Source organism: Macaca nemestrina, chromosome 10 (assembly GCF_043159975.1).
Source record: "Macaca nemestrina isolate mMacNem1 chromosome 10, mMacNem.hap1, whole genome shotgun sequence".
In the NCBI taxonomy this organism is placed as follows: Eukaryota; Metazoa; Chordata; class Mammalia; order Primates; family Cercopithecidae; genus Macaca; species Macaca nemestrina.
In genome coordinates, this window is record NC_092134.1 from 125914913 (window position 1) to 125930750 (window position 15838).

Consider the following 15838-nt stretch of genomic DNA (forward strand, 5'->3'; position numbering starts at 1 on the left):
ATCACCATTTAAAGAAACACATTCTGTAACGAGGTAGAGGTGCTAGCAAGCAGAATCTCCAGAAGAGCGAGGCTGGGACAGACAGACAGCAGAAAAACCAGCCAGCACGAGGCAGATTACCGTCCCCTCAGCTGATGGGAGCTCTGTTTATGTACACCTGACTATGTGTATCGAGGGAAAGGGAGACCTGGGGGTGACTGCACGCACTTGGGAGCCCGCCTGTCTGCTTGGGCTTGATTTTTAACTCTGCTAATTTTGAGCAACCTTTGGCATGTTGCTTAAATTCTTTGTTCCTCAGTCCCCTGTCTGTATAAAAGGATGATTACATCAGTACTTACTGCTATAAGGATCAAACCCCTTACTGTATTTGCCTTACAATTATGAGGATTAAATCAGAGTTAAATAAATTGATACATGTAAAGCTTATTACATAGCAAGTACTGTTAATATCAACTGTTTTCCTCCATTCACTATACCAGAAAATTTGAAGAGTTTCAGAACACATACATAAGTTGCATTCATTAATAATGTACTAGGGTGTTTTACAGATACATACCCAAGGAATCAACTAGAGAGATTCAGAGACTCACTAATCAAATCTCTTTTTATGTTTCACGTATTACTTTTTCATTATGTATTGTAATACTTTTAAGTTTTTTTTAAAAAAATAAACTATAGGAACTTTATTATTTAAAAAACTTTAATGATATTCATAGTTGTATATAACAATGCCAGAAAGTTCATCAGCACGACAATTAATAAAAGCACATATCCATTGCGAAAATGAAAGATGAGTTTTCACGGCAGGAAATTAGTGCTGAATCAGTGACTCCTGAAGTCGTTACAGCAGCACTTGCGGAATGTTGCATTTTCCTTTGCTAGGGCACACTGCTTGGGCAGTTTAATACTGTTTTTTTCCACCTTAGAATTTGATGTTGTCAAAGCTACCATTAACATTTTACTTAAGGGTTTTTAGGAGAAACCCTTCACAAAGTTAATAGTGCAGATCTTCTAGTAATTAAGATCATTTCAGATGTGCCTGAAACGAGTACCACATGTGGATGAGTTTGGTTTTTCCATTCCATTCTTTAAGCTCGGTAGAAATTTTAAGGAGAGGAATGCCAGTTACCTATTACCCAATGTTTTAATTAAATAATTTTAGCAATTGTGTACAAAAATAATTTTTAAGTGTTGTCCTAAAGAACTTTTCTGGAAGTGGTGACTAATTTAAGACATTGGAAGATCATGATAAGCTGCGTATCTTCCAGTCACATGATGGTAAATCTGTGAGGAAAAGCAGAGTTTAATTAACAATCATTCTATAATTATACACATCACTTAATAGTTATACTATCAAATAATAATGAATAGTTTTAATGAACATTTCATTTTAAAGCCTCACTAGTATGCGCTTCAGCAGAATCTCCACCCTACTCACTTGTGATGGAGGTTTGCTTGGAAGAAAAGGTAGAGGATTGGGTAGGATGAGGTCCATCAGATGAGTTTTTATCTCCAGTTCTCAATTGGACTTTTCAATTCCTTTCTCAAAAACACGTGTCAATTTATTCCAAAGACAGGGATTATTACTCACCTGCCTCTCGATGTCCGAGAGCAGAGTACTGGCACCTATACGAAAGAGTTCTGGCTTCAGCCACTCATCTCCAAGCTCCTCCTTTACAAGAGAGAGCCAAGCAAGGGAATCCTTTGCACTGCGGATGCCTCCTGCTGGTTTAAAGCCTATCTAAATGGGAAGGCAGAGAATAGAACAACCTTTATTGTTACTGGATTTCTTTTAAAAATAATAATATGTTTATTTTGTTGAAAAAAAAAAATCTTTTCACTTCATCCAGTGAAAGGGCTTAGATCAGTGACTCATGCCCATTCACACTACAGAAAAACTTTCCCAAGATTTTTGGAAGAATGTCACTGCTTCTGAAGAGATACTACTGAGGGTTAGTAACACTCATTAACATTTCACTTATTGGAAAGTCATAAACCTCAACCATCTAGACTATAGCTGTGAACCTGGAATAAACAAGGAAGGTGTCAATACATAGGAAAACAGATTATAAAAGCCCATTCATTCTACATTTCTACAAGTAAGCCTGTAGAGTCACTTCTCAGCCTTCATCTTGAGGTTCAAAAGACACACGCATTTAAAATCAAAGGACAGAATCAGCAAGGCTGCAAGGTTACCCTAACCAAACTGGCAGCAATACAGCAAGGAAAGTTGACAGTTGTTTTAATCAATTTAACTGCAGGGATTTTTTTTTCTAAGTTGCAGGCACACACAGCTCTAAAAAGCTGGCAGACCAGTTACATAAGAGCAGTAGGAAAACACCATGGGGGGCTCCTCATACTCCAGTAGTCTTTAAGGGTGGACCATGACACAGCCCAATTCAGTCAATATCTGATATTCGTAAATGATGTCCCTGTATCCATTAGGAAATGAAAGATATGTTCCATATATAATAAAACTCTGATATATAATAAAACTTACATGTTTCGGGAACCTGGCTATGCAGTACAGTCGGGAATCTACAGATATTAGTGGTCAGAACAACACCTCAGAGCCTGAATACTAAATCTCTCACATTTTACCACTCAGGGCTATGACTGGTTGCCCCAGCAGATGACTGCTAACAGAATGCTAGAGAAGGGAGACATTAAATGAATATAGTCTATTATCTACCCAAGCAGGAAACCTTCTAGTTTAACCCAAACTCCACCATTCCCTGGCCACACCACACCCAATATTTAAGTCCTGCCAATTCTACCTCCTTACTTTCCTTACCCCCCATATGCACACTTTCTGCTATACTCTCACTTATCAGTTCTCACAGGAAGTATCAGTTAAAGTCTTTTAACTGGTTTCCCTGCCTCAATTACACAACATCACACAACTAAGCAGTAGCAGTGCAGGGATTCCAAAGGTATCTGCTGTTACTCTGGAGCCCAAGCTATGACTCTGTAAGGTAGTAGGCGGGTTAAGTAGGATGAGGTTATTTGTTGAGAAGAAGCCAAAAAAATCAATTAGTTGATATTAGCATACATGTTAATCATAGGAGCATTTTTGTCAATTAGGCAGTGCTTCTTATAGATTTTCTATACAGTTCAGTTTGTGTCAGCCTGTCTGTTTCCAGAGAGGTTCTAACATAAGTTTATCCTTTTTTTTTTTTAAGAGAAAGAATATGGAAAACATAAATCTGCAATGAAATCAGTTATGAAATATTAAACCTCTGCTTCTCAGGAGTGATACTAATCATGGTCTGGAAGGTGGCCTATCTCATTTGAAAACACCCTTAAATCAACGACGTAGAAACTTTAGAGTCTAAGGGCCGCGCGAGCAACTTGTCAACAACCCAAAAGGCTGCACCTGATTTGCAAACACATACACAGAGCCTCTTTGTTTGAAATCAAATATGATTAAATGAATACAATTTGGCCTGTGCCTGTCTTTGTCTTAATAAAACTAGGATGGACTTATTTATTACCGAGGGAAAGAATCAATACAATTAAAAAGAAAGGACTGAAAGACAGCAAAGTGTCCCTCCCTCTGTACTCTGGCCTGGAACACCGAGCACTTAAAAATTTCATTGACATTCTTTGCTTGTTGTCTAAGAGCTCTCCTGAGAAGGGACGTACTCATTTTTCCATTCCAGCATTTAACACAGGTTAACATCGCAAATGGTTAACTACCCAATAAATGTTTCTTGAGAACAAAACTGGATTGGGTCCCCAGTGGCAAGTTTGAACCCTGGCAATGGAACTTAATGCAAACAGATGCCTGAGGACTACGCCAGACCCAAAACCATCAGGGATGGGGGCCCAGGCATCTATAAGTATGAAAAGTTTCACATGTGGTTTGATGTTCTTTGGCTAAGAATGAGAATCACAATCAAATGAGTGGTGGTAGTTTCAACTGAGGACCAAAGATAGATTTATAATTTTTACAGCTTATTTAAACAAAAAGTCTTTTAACTTATTTGGATAACTGCAGAAAGCCTACCAGGTAGAGGTTATTCGAGTTGGGTCAGCTTTCTCATGTAGATCACAATGATATTTATCCTATTCATAATTAAGATGTGAAGTTATTCTAAGTGTGAAAATTCTGGAAGGAGTTTATTTCCTCTCATAAACTAGTGTGTTAAAAAAAAAAAAAATCACCTATTCCAAAATAAACTGAAGCTACACTTACATATAAAGTCATCACATCCAATGGACAAAGGATTAAAGGTCTTTTTGGGGTTTCTATTCGGCAGAAATCAAGAGACTAGATTTAAAAGATGCCTCTCAGGAAGGGAAAGTGTCATTAAACACACACACACACACACACACACACACAACCTTTCTCTCCAATCATGTAAAAAAAAAATCCTTTGAGATAATTTGCAGCTAAACAAGTAACTTGAGATGAAAAGGAAAATCCAAACTCATTCTTAAAAAAGCACCTCATACGCATTTTTCCTGTTAACTTCATATGTTTCAAAAAATATGTATTATTTTTTGAAAAGCTGACAAAAGCTAGTATACACCCTCCTCAGCTTAACAGTCTTCCAAAGAGCACATCCAACTGCCATAAAACGCAAAAATTGATATTTAATTCAAGAGCTATATAATGTCTAGCTACCTTTTCCCTGCTGTTTCACAGCATTTCATTATTTTGTTTAATAAGTTCATCTCCTCGAGAATTTTCTCTTCACCTCATATTATTAAAAGTAATAAGTTTTTCTGGACCGGGGGTTTCCCAACAGAAAAACCAATTTATGTGTGTCCTTCAATAATGACAGGAAAAGATTATTTCCCATTATATTGCATACTTTTCATATCGCCACCACAGCTTATCATTCAATAAATGTTACTCTGCAATTCTTTCCATTCCTCAAGGAAGTTTAATTTCTGCATTAACCTGTTTTCACTGGCCAACGCCTTGTGAGAAAGCCTCTGTGTTGCAGCAGAATCAGTTCGTTAAAGAACCCATTTAGGAATCTCTTGTCAGTGACAAAATTGTCTTCGGTTAACAAAAGGACATAAAGTGAGTTTACATCTTGATCACACGTACTCACTCCCACACTCACAACTCACTTTCTGTTAATCACAATTTTGCTCCATCAATGTGTTCTTTTATAATGAAAGGTAAATTAAACATTTATCTTAACAAAGGTAATTCATTCACAGCTTCTCCATATAAAGACAGTTATTGTGGCTGTAACTAGTATTATAAATAACATTATCTTTACTCTGAAGAAAGATTTGCTGGCAATAATATACCTTGTTTCCAGTTTTCCAGAAGAAATCTCTAATGGCCCGTAGCATTACTATAGCTACTGGGAAGGTGGCATTTACTGTTTCTTTTCCAGTAGAGGTCTTAATAAAATCTGATCCTAAAACAAAAATAAGAAAAATTCATGTTAATTAAAGATTTTTTTTTTTTACACTTTTGAGTCAGTGGGAGAAATGAGTTGTGTAAATTTTTTCCCGAAGAAATCCAATGGTTTTTTTTCATTAATTATTGGAAAACCTAGAACCAAAATCTCCCTTTAAAATAATTATGTTCATACTTTTTCCCCCTTACCATCACTATATTAGGCACCAAATATATTCTCAGGGACCTCTGATACTCTTGCCTCCGTATTTCCACAATGCCAATTAAAATCAAGTTGGTTCATTTAATACATAACTGAGATGAATAAAAACAATTTTATGCCCTATGCTTAATATTATACATCATAATATTTTACTACAAAACTGGAGTGCCTACTCATTTTCTCCTAATTTGCTCCTGCTTAATGAAAAGTACACAGTATACAGTTGTGACAGCTCAAGAAAAATCACCATTAGCTGATTTCTATTGCATTGTTCATTAATGAAAGAACTGTCTTCCGAGATTAGCATTTCCACAAAAGACACCATGCTATTTCATACCTTGCAAATATCTTAAACAACTTCCTTCCTTCGAATGTATCTTAAACCTATTAATGTAGTTTAACAGAATAATACAAGGAGACAAAGAAATGATCACAGTAGTTAAGATTCATTGAGTGCCATGCATTATGAATCTAGGTGCTTTACAAATATTAATTCAGTCAATACCTGTATGAGCTAAAAATAGAGATCATAGTAATACGATCTCTACTTTTAATGAGGAAATTGAGTCTCAGAAAAGTTAAGTAACTTACCTGAGATCACACAGTAAATGGAAAGGCAGGATTTTAACCAAAGTAATCTAGCCTAAACAATCCATCACAGTGTCTCCAATAAACTTACCTAGGTTCACACAGTCAGATAGTCAAACAAAGAATACATCTTTCACGTGTTACAAGGCCCTGAAATAGTCAGTGTGGAAGATGTATCAGCAGCATGGGCATTACCAGAGGCTGTTAAATATGCATACTCTCAGGCACTACACCAGGTCAACTAAATCAGAATCTAATAACCAACATTCCTAGGTGATTTGTGTGCAAATTCATGGCCCTAACCTATGGAATCCGTGGCACCATACCTAAAACAAGTCTCTAAGATCCTCCCAAAGTCCATTAACGAAATCAAAGATAAAAGTTGAAGTGGCCAAAAGGCCCAAAGAAACACACCTTTATTCAGCACACTGTATATAAGGCATATGGAAAAATAGAAAAACAGAAAATTCAAGACCTTGCCCTCAAAACCAATGTAGACACGGGTGGAGATGAAACGTGAACCCCGTGTAATCACCAGATGAGCTAGAAGTCACCAGATCTGGTTTCTAGCTCTGGCTCTCATAGTTACCTTTGAAATTCCATCCCCTTACAAATTCCTCATTTGTACGATACGTCTAAGAAATTCCTACTTGCTTCATAGGATTACACAAAGCATCAAAAGGGACAATCTATGCGAAAGCACTCTGAAAACTGTCAATTATTACACAAATAGAAATGAAGCAAGGACTTAGGTAGGACTGCAATCTATACAAATTCCATGGACACCAATGCATCAGAGCAGGTCACTGGACGCCTTCATTTCTTTGGGTCTGCAGGCTGCCTGGGAGAAATTGGAGACATGACTACCATGCATGCATTTGCTCAACAAATATTTACTGAGTACTACCACGTGCCATACTCTGCGCTAAAGATGCTGGGAATAGACCAACCAATGAACAAAAAGTTCCTGCCTTTGTGAGCAGGTGTTCTAGACGAGAAAGACAAGAAAGAAACAAATGTCAAGTGGAGATAAGTTCTATGGAGAAATGTAATACAATGTAATGAGACAGGGAGTGGTGGAGTTGGTGACGGGCAGCTATATTTAAAGAGTTATCATAAGAGCATCCCTAACTAATGAAATCCAAATACAGACTGAATGAAGGAAATGTGGGGATGCAGCATTACAAGCAGGAAAACAAAGTGTAAAGGCCTTGAGCCAGGCATACACTAAGTTCATGAATAAATGCATGATGAACAGACTATAGAACTGATGCCTGATGCCTCCAACATCAGAAATAAGACAATCAGAAAGAAGAGATTAAAGCCAACACACAGATGTAAGAAGGTGAGGGAAACATCCCCAAAGAATCCATAATGATATTAAGATGTGTTTTTCTAATATGTGGCATCTTTTGATTCACTAGAAGGCTTTTGGGTATAATAATGGATATCACCTAAATTATGTTAAGCATATTGGAAGAGAAGATTAAGACAGAAGACCAAGGCTACTGGCTGGTCGTGGTGGCTCACAACTGTAATCCCAGCACTTTGCGGGGCCGAGGCTAACAGATCACAACGTCAGAAGTTCAAGACCAGCCTGGCCAACACAGTGAAACCTTGTCTCTACTAAAAACACACAAAAAATTAGCTGGGCATGGTGGCGGGTGCCTGTAGTCCCAGCTGCTTGGGAGGCTGAGGCAGGAGAATTGCTTGAACCCAGGAGGCAGAGGTTGCAGTGAGCCGAGATTGCACTACTGCACTCCAGCCTGGGCAACAGAGTGAGACTCCGTCTAAAAAAATAATAATTAAAAAAAAAAAAAAAAACCAAGGCTGCCTTTGGAGATCTAAAAACAAGGCATGATCTCTTAAAAACCACACCATCTGAAGTTAATCAAAAGAGCCAAACTCCTTCAGAAGGGCGGAGTAGAGACTCTCTGTCTAATATATTAAGGAGAGCAAAGCAGAAGATCTACTATAGCAGCAACAGTAACCCAGCAGTAGCTACAGTGGCCCACACATTATTTGCATGTCGATGCCCTTTTCTGGACGTTTAGGGGCAGGTGCTGCATCTTTCTTATATTATTCTGTATCCTCAGAACATGACATACAGGAGAAGCTCAATAAATAATTTCTAGATGGATGGAGACAGCTACCAAGAAAAAGAAAACTACAGTATTTTCCACCTTTAACTGACTAACGAAGAAGGGAAAATAATTTTGTGTTTCATTTCAGTCCCAGTAACAAAACTGGACTGTTGGCTCAGAACAAAATAGTTTATTTTTAAATAATCTTTTAGTTTTAGAACAAATTTCAATATACAGAAAAATTACAGCAATAATACAGTTTCCAAATACCCAATACCCAGTTTTCCCTATTATTGCTATCTTACATAATTACGGTACATTTTGTAACAATTAAGGAATCAATGCTGATATATTATTAACCAAAGTCCACACTTCATTTAGATTTCTTTAGCATGACTCAATAACCAATCCCATCTAGCATACTACATTTGTCATGTCTCCATAGATTCCTCTTGGCTGTGAGAGTTTCTTAGCTTCTTCTTATTTTATTTTGATGATCTTGACAGTTCTGAAAGTACTGGTCAGCATTTTACATTCCGCAAAGTGTTTTGCAGAATGTCCCTCAATTGGGATTTGTTAAATGTTTTTCTCATCACTGGGCTGAGGTTATGGGTTTGGGAAGACCACAGAGGGAAACTGCTATGTTCATCACATGATGTCAAGGGCACATACTAGCACCATGATTTACCACTGTTGGTGCTGACCATGAGCATTTGGCTGAGGTAGTGTTGGCTCGGTTTCTCCACTGAAAAGCTTATCTTTTTTTCCCATTTTCATACTGTACTCTTTGAAAAGAAGTCATTATGGGTATCCCACACTTAAGGAGTGGGAAGTCATAATCCACCTCCTCGAGGGGGCTTGGCTACATAAATTACTTGGAATTTTTTTTTTTCAGCAAAGGAGATATGGGGTTCTATTAAGGGCTTACACACAGAAGAGAAAGTCCAGTGTTGGTGGGCTGGACAACATAACCATATGGCCCAGTGGCACTGGGCAGCGCAGGAACACTACAACCACTTGCAAACAGCATGCAGTTTATATAGCATTTTCACTGAAGACCTTCCCCTAATGACCTCCACCTGGCAACCTTCACCATTTAACCCAAAACTTAGGGCCTCAATCCCATGTACAGCCTGTGTTTCACTTCCATGGTTCAGGCCAGGGGCTCAGATGTTCTTCATAAACAAGGAATAATTTCTGGGTTGGCCACTCCCAAACTCCCTAGCTTGGGACACACATTCAGATGTGTCTGCCATACAGGGTCATTCTAAGGGTATGCTTAAGTTATTGCTATCAGGTGCATTTACCCTTCAGAGATACAATTTAATCAATTATTATTAATCATATTTTTTCACTGGTGTTATTAACAGCTGATGCAAACTTTTGTTCTGACATAAAGATGGATAGAAATTTTATGCTTTATGCTGAGGTATGAGATTCCAGGGCAAGTTTTTTTTGATACTTTAAGTTCTAGGGTACATGTACACAGTGTGCAGATTTGTTACATATGTATACATGTGCCATGTGGGTGTGCTACACCCATAAACTCGTCATTTACATTAGGTATTTCTCCTAATGTTATCCCTCCCCCCTCCCCCCACACCCCACCCTACGACAGGTCCTGGTGTGTGATGTTCCCCACCCTGTGTCCAAGTGTTCTTATTGTTCAATTCCCACCAATGAGTGAGAATATGTGGTGTTTGGCTTTCTGTCCTTCTGATAGTTTGCTCAGAATAATGGTTTCCAGCTTCATCCACATCCCTACAAAGAACATGAACTCATCCTTTTTTATGGCTGCATAGTATTCCACGCTGTACATGTGCCACATTTTCTTAATTCAGTCTGTCACTGATGGACATTTGAGTTGGTTCCAAGTCTTTGCTATTGCGAATAGTGCCGCAATAAACATACGTGTGCATGTGTCTCCATAGTAGCATGATTTATAATCCTTTGAGTATATACCCAGTAGTGGGATGGCTGGGTCAAATGGTATTTCTAGTTCTAAATCCTTGAGGAATCGCCACACTGTCCTCCACAATGGTTGAACTAGTTTATAGTCCCACCAACAGTGTAAAACTGTTCCTATTTCTCCACATCCTCTCCAGCACCTGTTGTTTCCTGACTTTTTAATGATCACCATTCTAACTGGTATGTGATGGTATCTCCTTGTGGTTTCGGTTTGCATTTCTCTGATGACCAGTAATGATGAGCATTTTTTCATATGTCTGTTGGCTGCATAAATGTCTTCTTCTGAGAAGTGTCTGCCCACTTTTTGATGGGGTTGTTTAATTTTTTCTTGTAAATTTGTTTAAGTTCTTTGCAGCCCTTTGTCAGATGAGTAAATTGCAAAAATTTTCTCCCATTCTGTAGGTTGCCTGTTCACTCTGATGGTAGTTTCTTTTGCTGTGCAGAAGCTCTTTAGTTTAATTAGATCCCATTTGTCAATTTTGGCTTTTGTTGCCATTGCTTTTGGTGCTTTAGTCATAAAGTCCTTGCCCATGCCTATGTCCTGAATGGAATTGCCTAGGTTTTCTTCAGGGTTTTTATGGTTTTAGGTCTAACATTTAAGTTTTTAATCCATTTTGAATTAATTTTTGTATAAAGTGTAAGGAAGGGATCCAGTTTCAGCTTTCTACATATGGCTAGCCAGTTTTCCCATCAACATTTAATAAACCAGGAATCCTTTCTCCATTGCTTGTTTTTGTCAGGTTTGTTGAAGATCAGATCGTTGTAGATGTGTGGTATTATTTCTGAGGGCTCTGTTCGGTTCCATTGGTCTATATCTCTGTTTTGATACCAGTACCATGCTGTTTTGGTTACTGTAGCCTTGTAGTATAGTTTGAAGTCAGGTAGCATGATGCCTCCAGCTTTGTTCTTTGGCTTAGGATTGCCTTGGCAATGCAGGCTCTTTTTTGGTTCCATGTGAACTTTAAAGTAGTTTTTTCCAACTCTGTGAAGAAAGTCATTGGTAGCTTCATGGGGATGGCATTGGATCTATAAATTACCTTGGGCAGTATGGCCATTTTCACAATATTGATTCTTCCCATCTATAAGCATGGAATGTTCTTCCATTTGTTTGTGTCCTCTTTTTTTGGGTCCTATATATCCCTTGTAAGTTGGATTCTTAGGTATTTTATTCTCTGAAACAACTGTGAATGGGAGTTCACTCATGATTTGGATCTCTGTTTGTCTGTTATTGGTGTATAACAATGCTTGTGATTTTTGCACATTGATTTTGTATCCTGAGACTTTGCTGAAGTTGCTTATCAGCTTAAGGACATTTGGGGCTGAGACGATGGGGTTTTCTAAATATACAATCATGTCAACTGCAAACAGGGACAATTTGACTTCCTCTTTTCCTAATTGAATACCAGTTATTTCTTTCTCCTGCCTGACGCCCTGGCCAGAGTGTCCAACACTATGTTGAATAGGAGTGGTGAGAGAGGGCATCCCTGTCTTGTGCCAGTTTTCAAAGGGAATGCTTCCAGTTTTTGCCCATTCAGTATGATATTGGTGTTGGTTTGTCATAAATAGCTCTTATTGCTTCAAGATATGTCCCATCAATACCTAATTTATTGAGAATTTTTAGCACGAAGGGCTGTTGAATTTTGTCAAAGGCCTTTTCTGCATCTATTGAGATAATCATGTGGTTTTTGTCTTGGGTTCTGTTTATATGCTGGATTATGTTTATTGATTTGTGTATGTTGAACCAGCCTTGCATCCCAGGGATGAAGCCCACTTGATCATGGTGGATAAGCTTTTTGAAGTGCTGCCGGATTCAGTTTGCCAGTATTTTACTGAGGATTTTTGCATTAATGTTCATCAGGGATATTGGTCTAAAATTATCTTTTTTGTTGTTGTTGTGTCTCTGCCAGGCTTTGGTATCAGGATGATGTCGGCCTCATAAAATGAGTTAGGGAGGATTCGCTCTTTTTCTATTGATTGGAATAGTTTTAGAAGGAATGGTACCAACTCCTCCTCGTACCTCTGGTAGAATTCGGCTGTGAATCCGTCTAGTCCTGGACATTTTTTGGTTGGTAGGCTATTAATTATTGCCTCAATTTCACAGGCTGTTATTGGTCTATTCAGGGATTCAACGTTCTCTGGGCTTAGTCTTGGGAAGGTGTATGTGTCCAGGAATTTACCCATTTCTTCTAGATTTTCTACTTTATTTGCATAGAGGTGTTTACAAAATTCTCTGATGGTAGTTTGTATTTCTGTGGGATCGGTGGTGATATCCCCTTTATCGTTTTTTATTGTGTCTATTTGAGTCTTCTCTCTTTTCTTCTTTATTAATCTTGCTAGCGGTCTATCAATTTTGTTGATCTTTTCAAAACACCAGCTCCTGGATTCACAGATTTTTTGAAGGGTTTTTATGTGTCTCTATCTTCTTCAGCTCTGCTCTGATCTTAGTTATTTCTTGCCTTTTGCTAGCTTTTGAATATGTGTGCTCTTGCTTCTCTGGTTCTTTTAATTTCTGTTAAATTAAAAGAACTTTTAATTTTAATGTCGATTTTAGTTCTTTCCTGCTTTCTCTTGTGGGCATTTAGTGCTATAAATTTCCTTCTACACATTGCTTTAAATGTGTCCCAGAGATTCTGGTACGTTGTGTCTTTGTTCTCATTGGTTTCAAAGAACATGTTTATTTCTGCCTTCACTTCATTATGTATCCAGTAGTCATTCAGGAGCAAGTTGTTCAGTTTCCATGTAGTTGTGCGCTTATGAGTGAGTTTCTTAATGCTGAGTTCTAATTTGATTGCACTGTGGTCTGGCAGAGAGTTTGTTATAGTTTCTGCTCTTTTACATTTGCTGAGGAGTGCTTTACTTCCAACTATGTGGTCAATTTTGGAATAAGTGCGATGTGGTGCTGAGAAAAATGTATATTCTGTTGATTTGGGGTGGAGAGTTCTGTAGATGTCTATTAGGTCTGCTTGGTGCAGAGCTGAGTTCAATTCCTGGATATCCTTGTTAACCTTCTGTCTCATTGATCTGTCTAATGTTGACACTGGGGTGTTAAAGACTCCCATTGTTATTGCATGGGAGTCTAAGTCTCTCTGTAGGTCTCTAAGGACTTGCTTTATGAATCTGGGTGCTCCTGTATTGGGTGCATATATATTTAGGATAGTTAGCTCTTCTTGTTGAATTGATCCCTTTATTATTATGTAATGGCCTTCTTTGTCTCTTTTGTTCTTTGTTTGTTTAAAGTCTGTTTTATCAGAGACTAGGATTGCAAGCCCTGCTTATTTTTTTCCCCCCATTTGCCTGGTAGATCTTCCTCCATCCCTTTATTTTAAGCCTATGTTTGTCTCTGCACATGAGATGGGTCTCCTGAATACAGCACACTGATGGGTCTTGATTCTTTATCCAATTTGCCAGTCTGTGTCTTTTAATTGGAGTATTTAGCCCATTTACATTTAAGGTTAATATTGTTATGTGTGAATTTGATACTGTCATTATGATGTCAGCTGGTTATTTTCCTCATTAGTTGGTACAGTTTCTTCCTAGCATTGATGGTATTTACTATTTGGCATGTTTTTGCAGTGGCTCGTACCAGTTGTTCCTTTCCATGTTTAGTGCTTCCTTCAGAAACTCTTGTAAGGCAGGTCTGGTGGTGACAAAATCTCTCAGCATTTGCTTGTCTGTAAACAATTTTATTTCTCCTTCACTTATGAACCTTAGTTTGGCTGGATATGAAATTCTGGGTTGAAAATTCTTTACTTTAAGAATGTTGACTATTGGCCCCCACTCTCTTCTGGCTTGTAGAATTTCTACTGAGACATCCGCTGTTAGTCTGATGGGCTTCCCTTTGTGGGTAACCCGACCTTTCTCTCTGGCTGCCCTTAACATTTTTCCTTCATTTCAACTTTGGTGAATCTGACAATTATGTGTCTTGGAGTTGCTCTTCTTGAGCAACTTTGTGGCGTTCTCTGTATTTCCTGAATTTGAATGTTGGCCTGCCTTACTAGGTTGGGGAAGTTCTGGATAATATCCTGAAGTGTGTTTTCCAACTTGGTTCCATTCTTCCCATCACTTTCAGGTACACCAATCAGACGTAGATTTGGTCTTTTCACATAGTCCTATATTTCTTGAAGATTTTGTTTGTTTCTTTTTACTCTTCCTTCTCTAAACTTCTCTTCTCACTTCATTTCATTCCTTTGATTTTCAATCACTGATACACTTTCTTCCACTTGATTGAATCGGCTACTGAAGCTTGTGCATGTGTCACACAGTTCTCGTGCCATGGCTTTCAGCTCCATCAGGTCATTTAAGTTCTTCTCTATGGTGTTTATTCTAGTTAGCCATTCATCTGATCTTTTTTCAAGGTTTTTAGTTTCTTCGCTCTGGGTTCAAACATCCTCCTTTAGGTCGAAGAAGTTTGCCATTACTGATCTTCTGAGGCCTACTTCTGTCAACTCGTCAAAGTCATTCTCCATCCAGCTGTTCTGTTGCTGGCGAGGAGCTGCATTGCTTTGGAGGAGAAAAGGCACTCTGATTTTTGGAATTTTCAGCTTTTTCTGCTGTGTTTTCTCCCCATCTTTGTGGTTTTTATCTACCTTTGGTCTTTGATGATGGTGACCTAGAGATAGGGTTTTGGTGTGGATGTCCTTTATGTTTGTTAGTTTTCCTTCTAACAGTCAGGACCCTCAGCTGCAGGTCTGTTGGAGTTTGCTGGAGGTCCACTCCAGACCCTGTATGCCTGGGTGTCACCAGCAGAGGCTGCAGAACAGCAAATATTGCAAAACAGCAAATGTTGCTGCCTGATCCTTCTTCTGGAAGCTTCGTCTCAGAAGTGCACCCGGCTGTATGAGGTGTCAGTCGGCCCCTATGGGAGGTGTCTCCCAGTTAGGCTACTCGAGGATCAGGGACCCACTTGAGAAGGCAGTCTGTCTGTTCTCAGATTTCAAACTCCATGCTGGGAGAACCACTATTCTCTTCAAAGCTGTCAGACAGGGATGTTTAAGTCTGCAGAAGTTTCTGCTGCCTTTTGTTCAGCTATGCCTTGCCCCCAGAGGTAGAGTCTACAGAGGCAGGCGGGCCTCCCTGAGCTGCAGTGGGCTCCACCCAGTTTGAGCTTCCTGGCCGCTTTGTTTACCTACTCAAGCCTCAGCAATGGTGGATGCCCCCCACCCCAGCCTTGCTGCTGCCTTGCAGTTCGATCTTCGACTGCTGTGCTAGCAGTGAGCAAGGCTCCATAGGCGTGGGACTCTCTGAGCCAGGCATGGGATATAACGTCCTGGTGTGCCGTTTGCTAAGACTGTTAGAAAAGCATAGTATTATGGTGGGAGTGTCCTGATTTTCCAGGTACCATCTGTCATGGCTTCCCTTGGCTAGGAAAGGGAATTCTCTGACCCTTTGCGCTTCCCGGGTGAGGTGATGCCCCTTCCCGCTTCAGCTCACACTCCATGGGCTGCACCCACTGTCTGACAAGTCCCAGTGAGATGAACCTGGTACCTCACTTGGAAAAGCAGAAATCACCCATCTTCTGCGTCGCTCACACTGGGAGCTGTAGACTGGAGCTGTTCCTATTCAGCCATCTTGGAACCTGCAGCCTGGAATTTTTTATATGGGAAGATTTGT

At 39.1% G+C, this 15838-nt stretch overlaps 1 protein-coding gene across 1 annotated transcript in view; it reads right to left on the bottom strand.

Moving 5' to 3' along the window:
- Positions 1-585: 585 nt before the first annotated feature.
- The window catches only part of LOC105481566 (deoxyribose-phosphate aldolase), a 129612-nt gene continuing 114359 nt past the window's right edge, over positions 586-15838 (bottom strand). The window contains exons 7-9 of the mRNA XM_011741230.2: positions 5272-5384; positions 1592-1741; positions 586-1284 (exon numbers count right to left, since the gene is read on the bottom strand). Coding sequence (XP_011739532.1) covers positions 1228-1284; positions 1592-1741; positions 5272-5384 — 320 coding nt within the window. The 3' untranslated portion in view covers positions 586-1227. The remainder of the gene's footprint in view (positions 1285-1591; positions 1742-5271; positions 5385-15838) is intronic.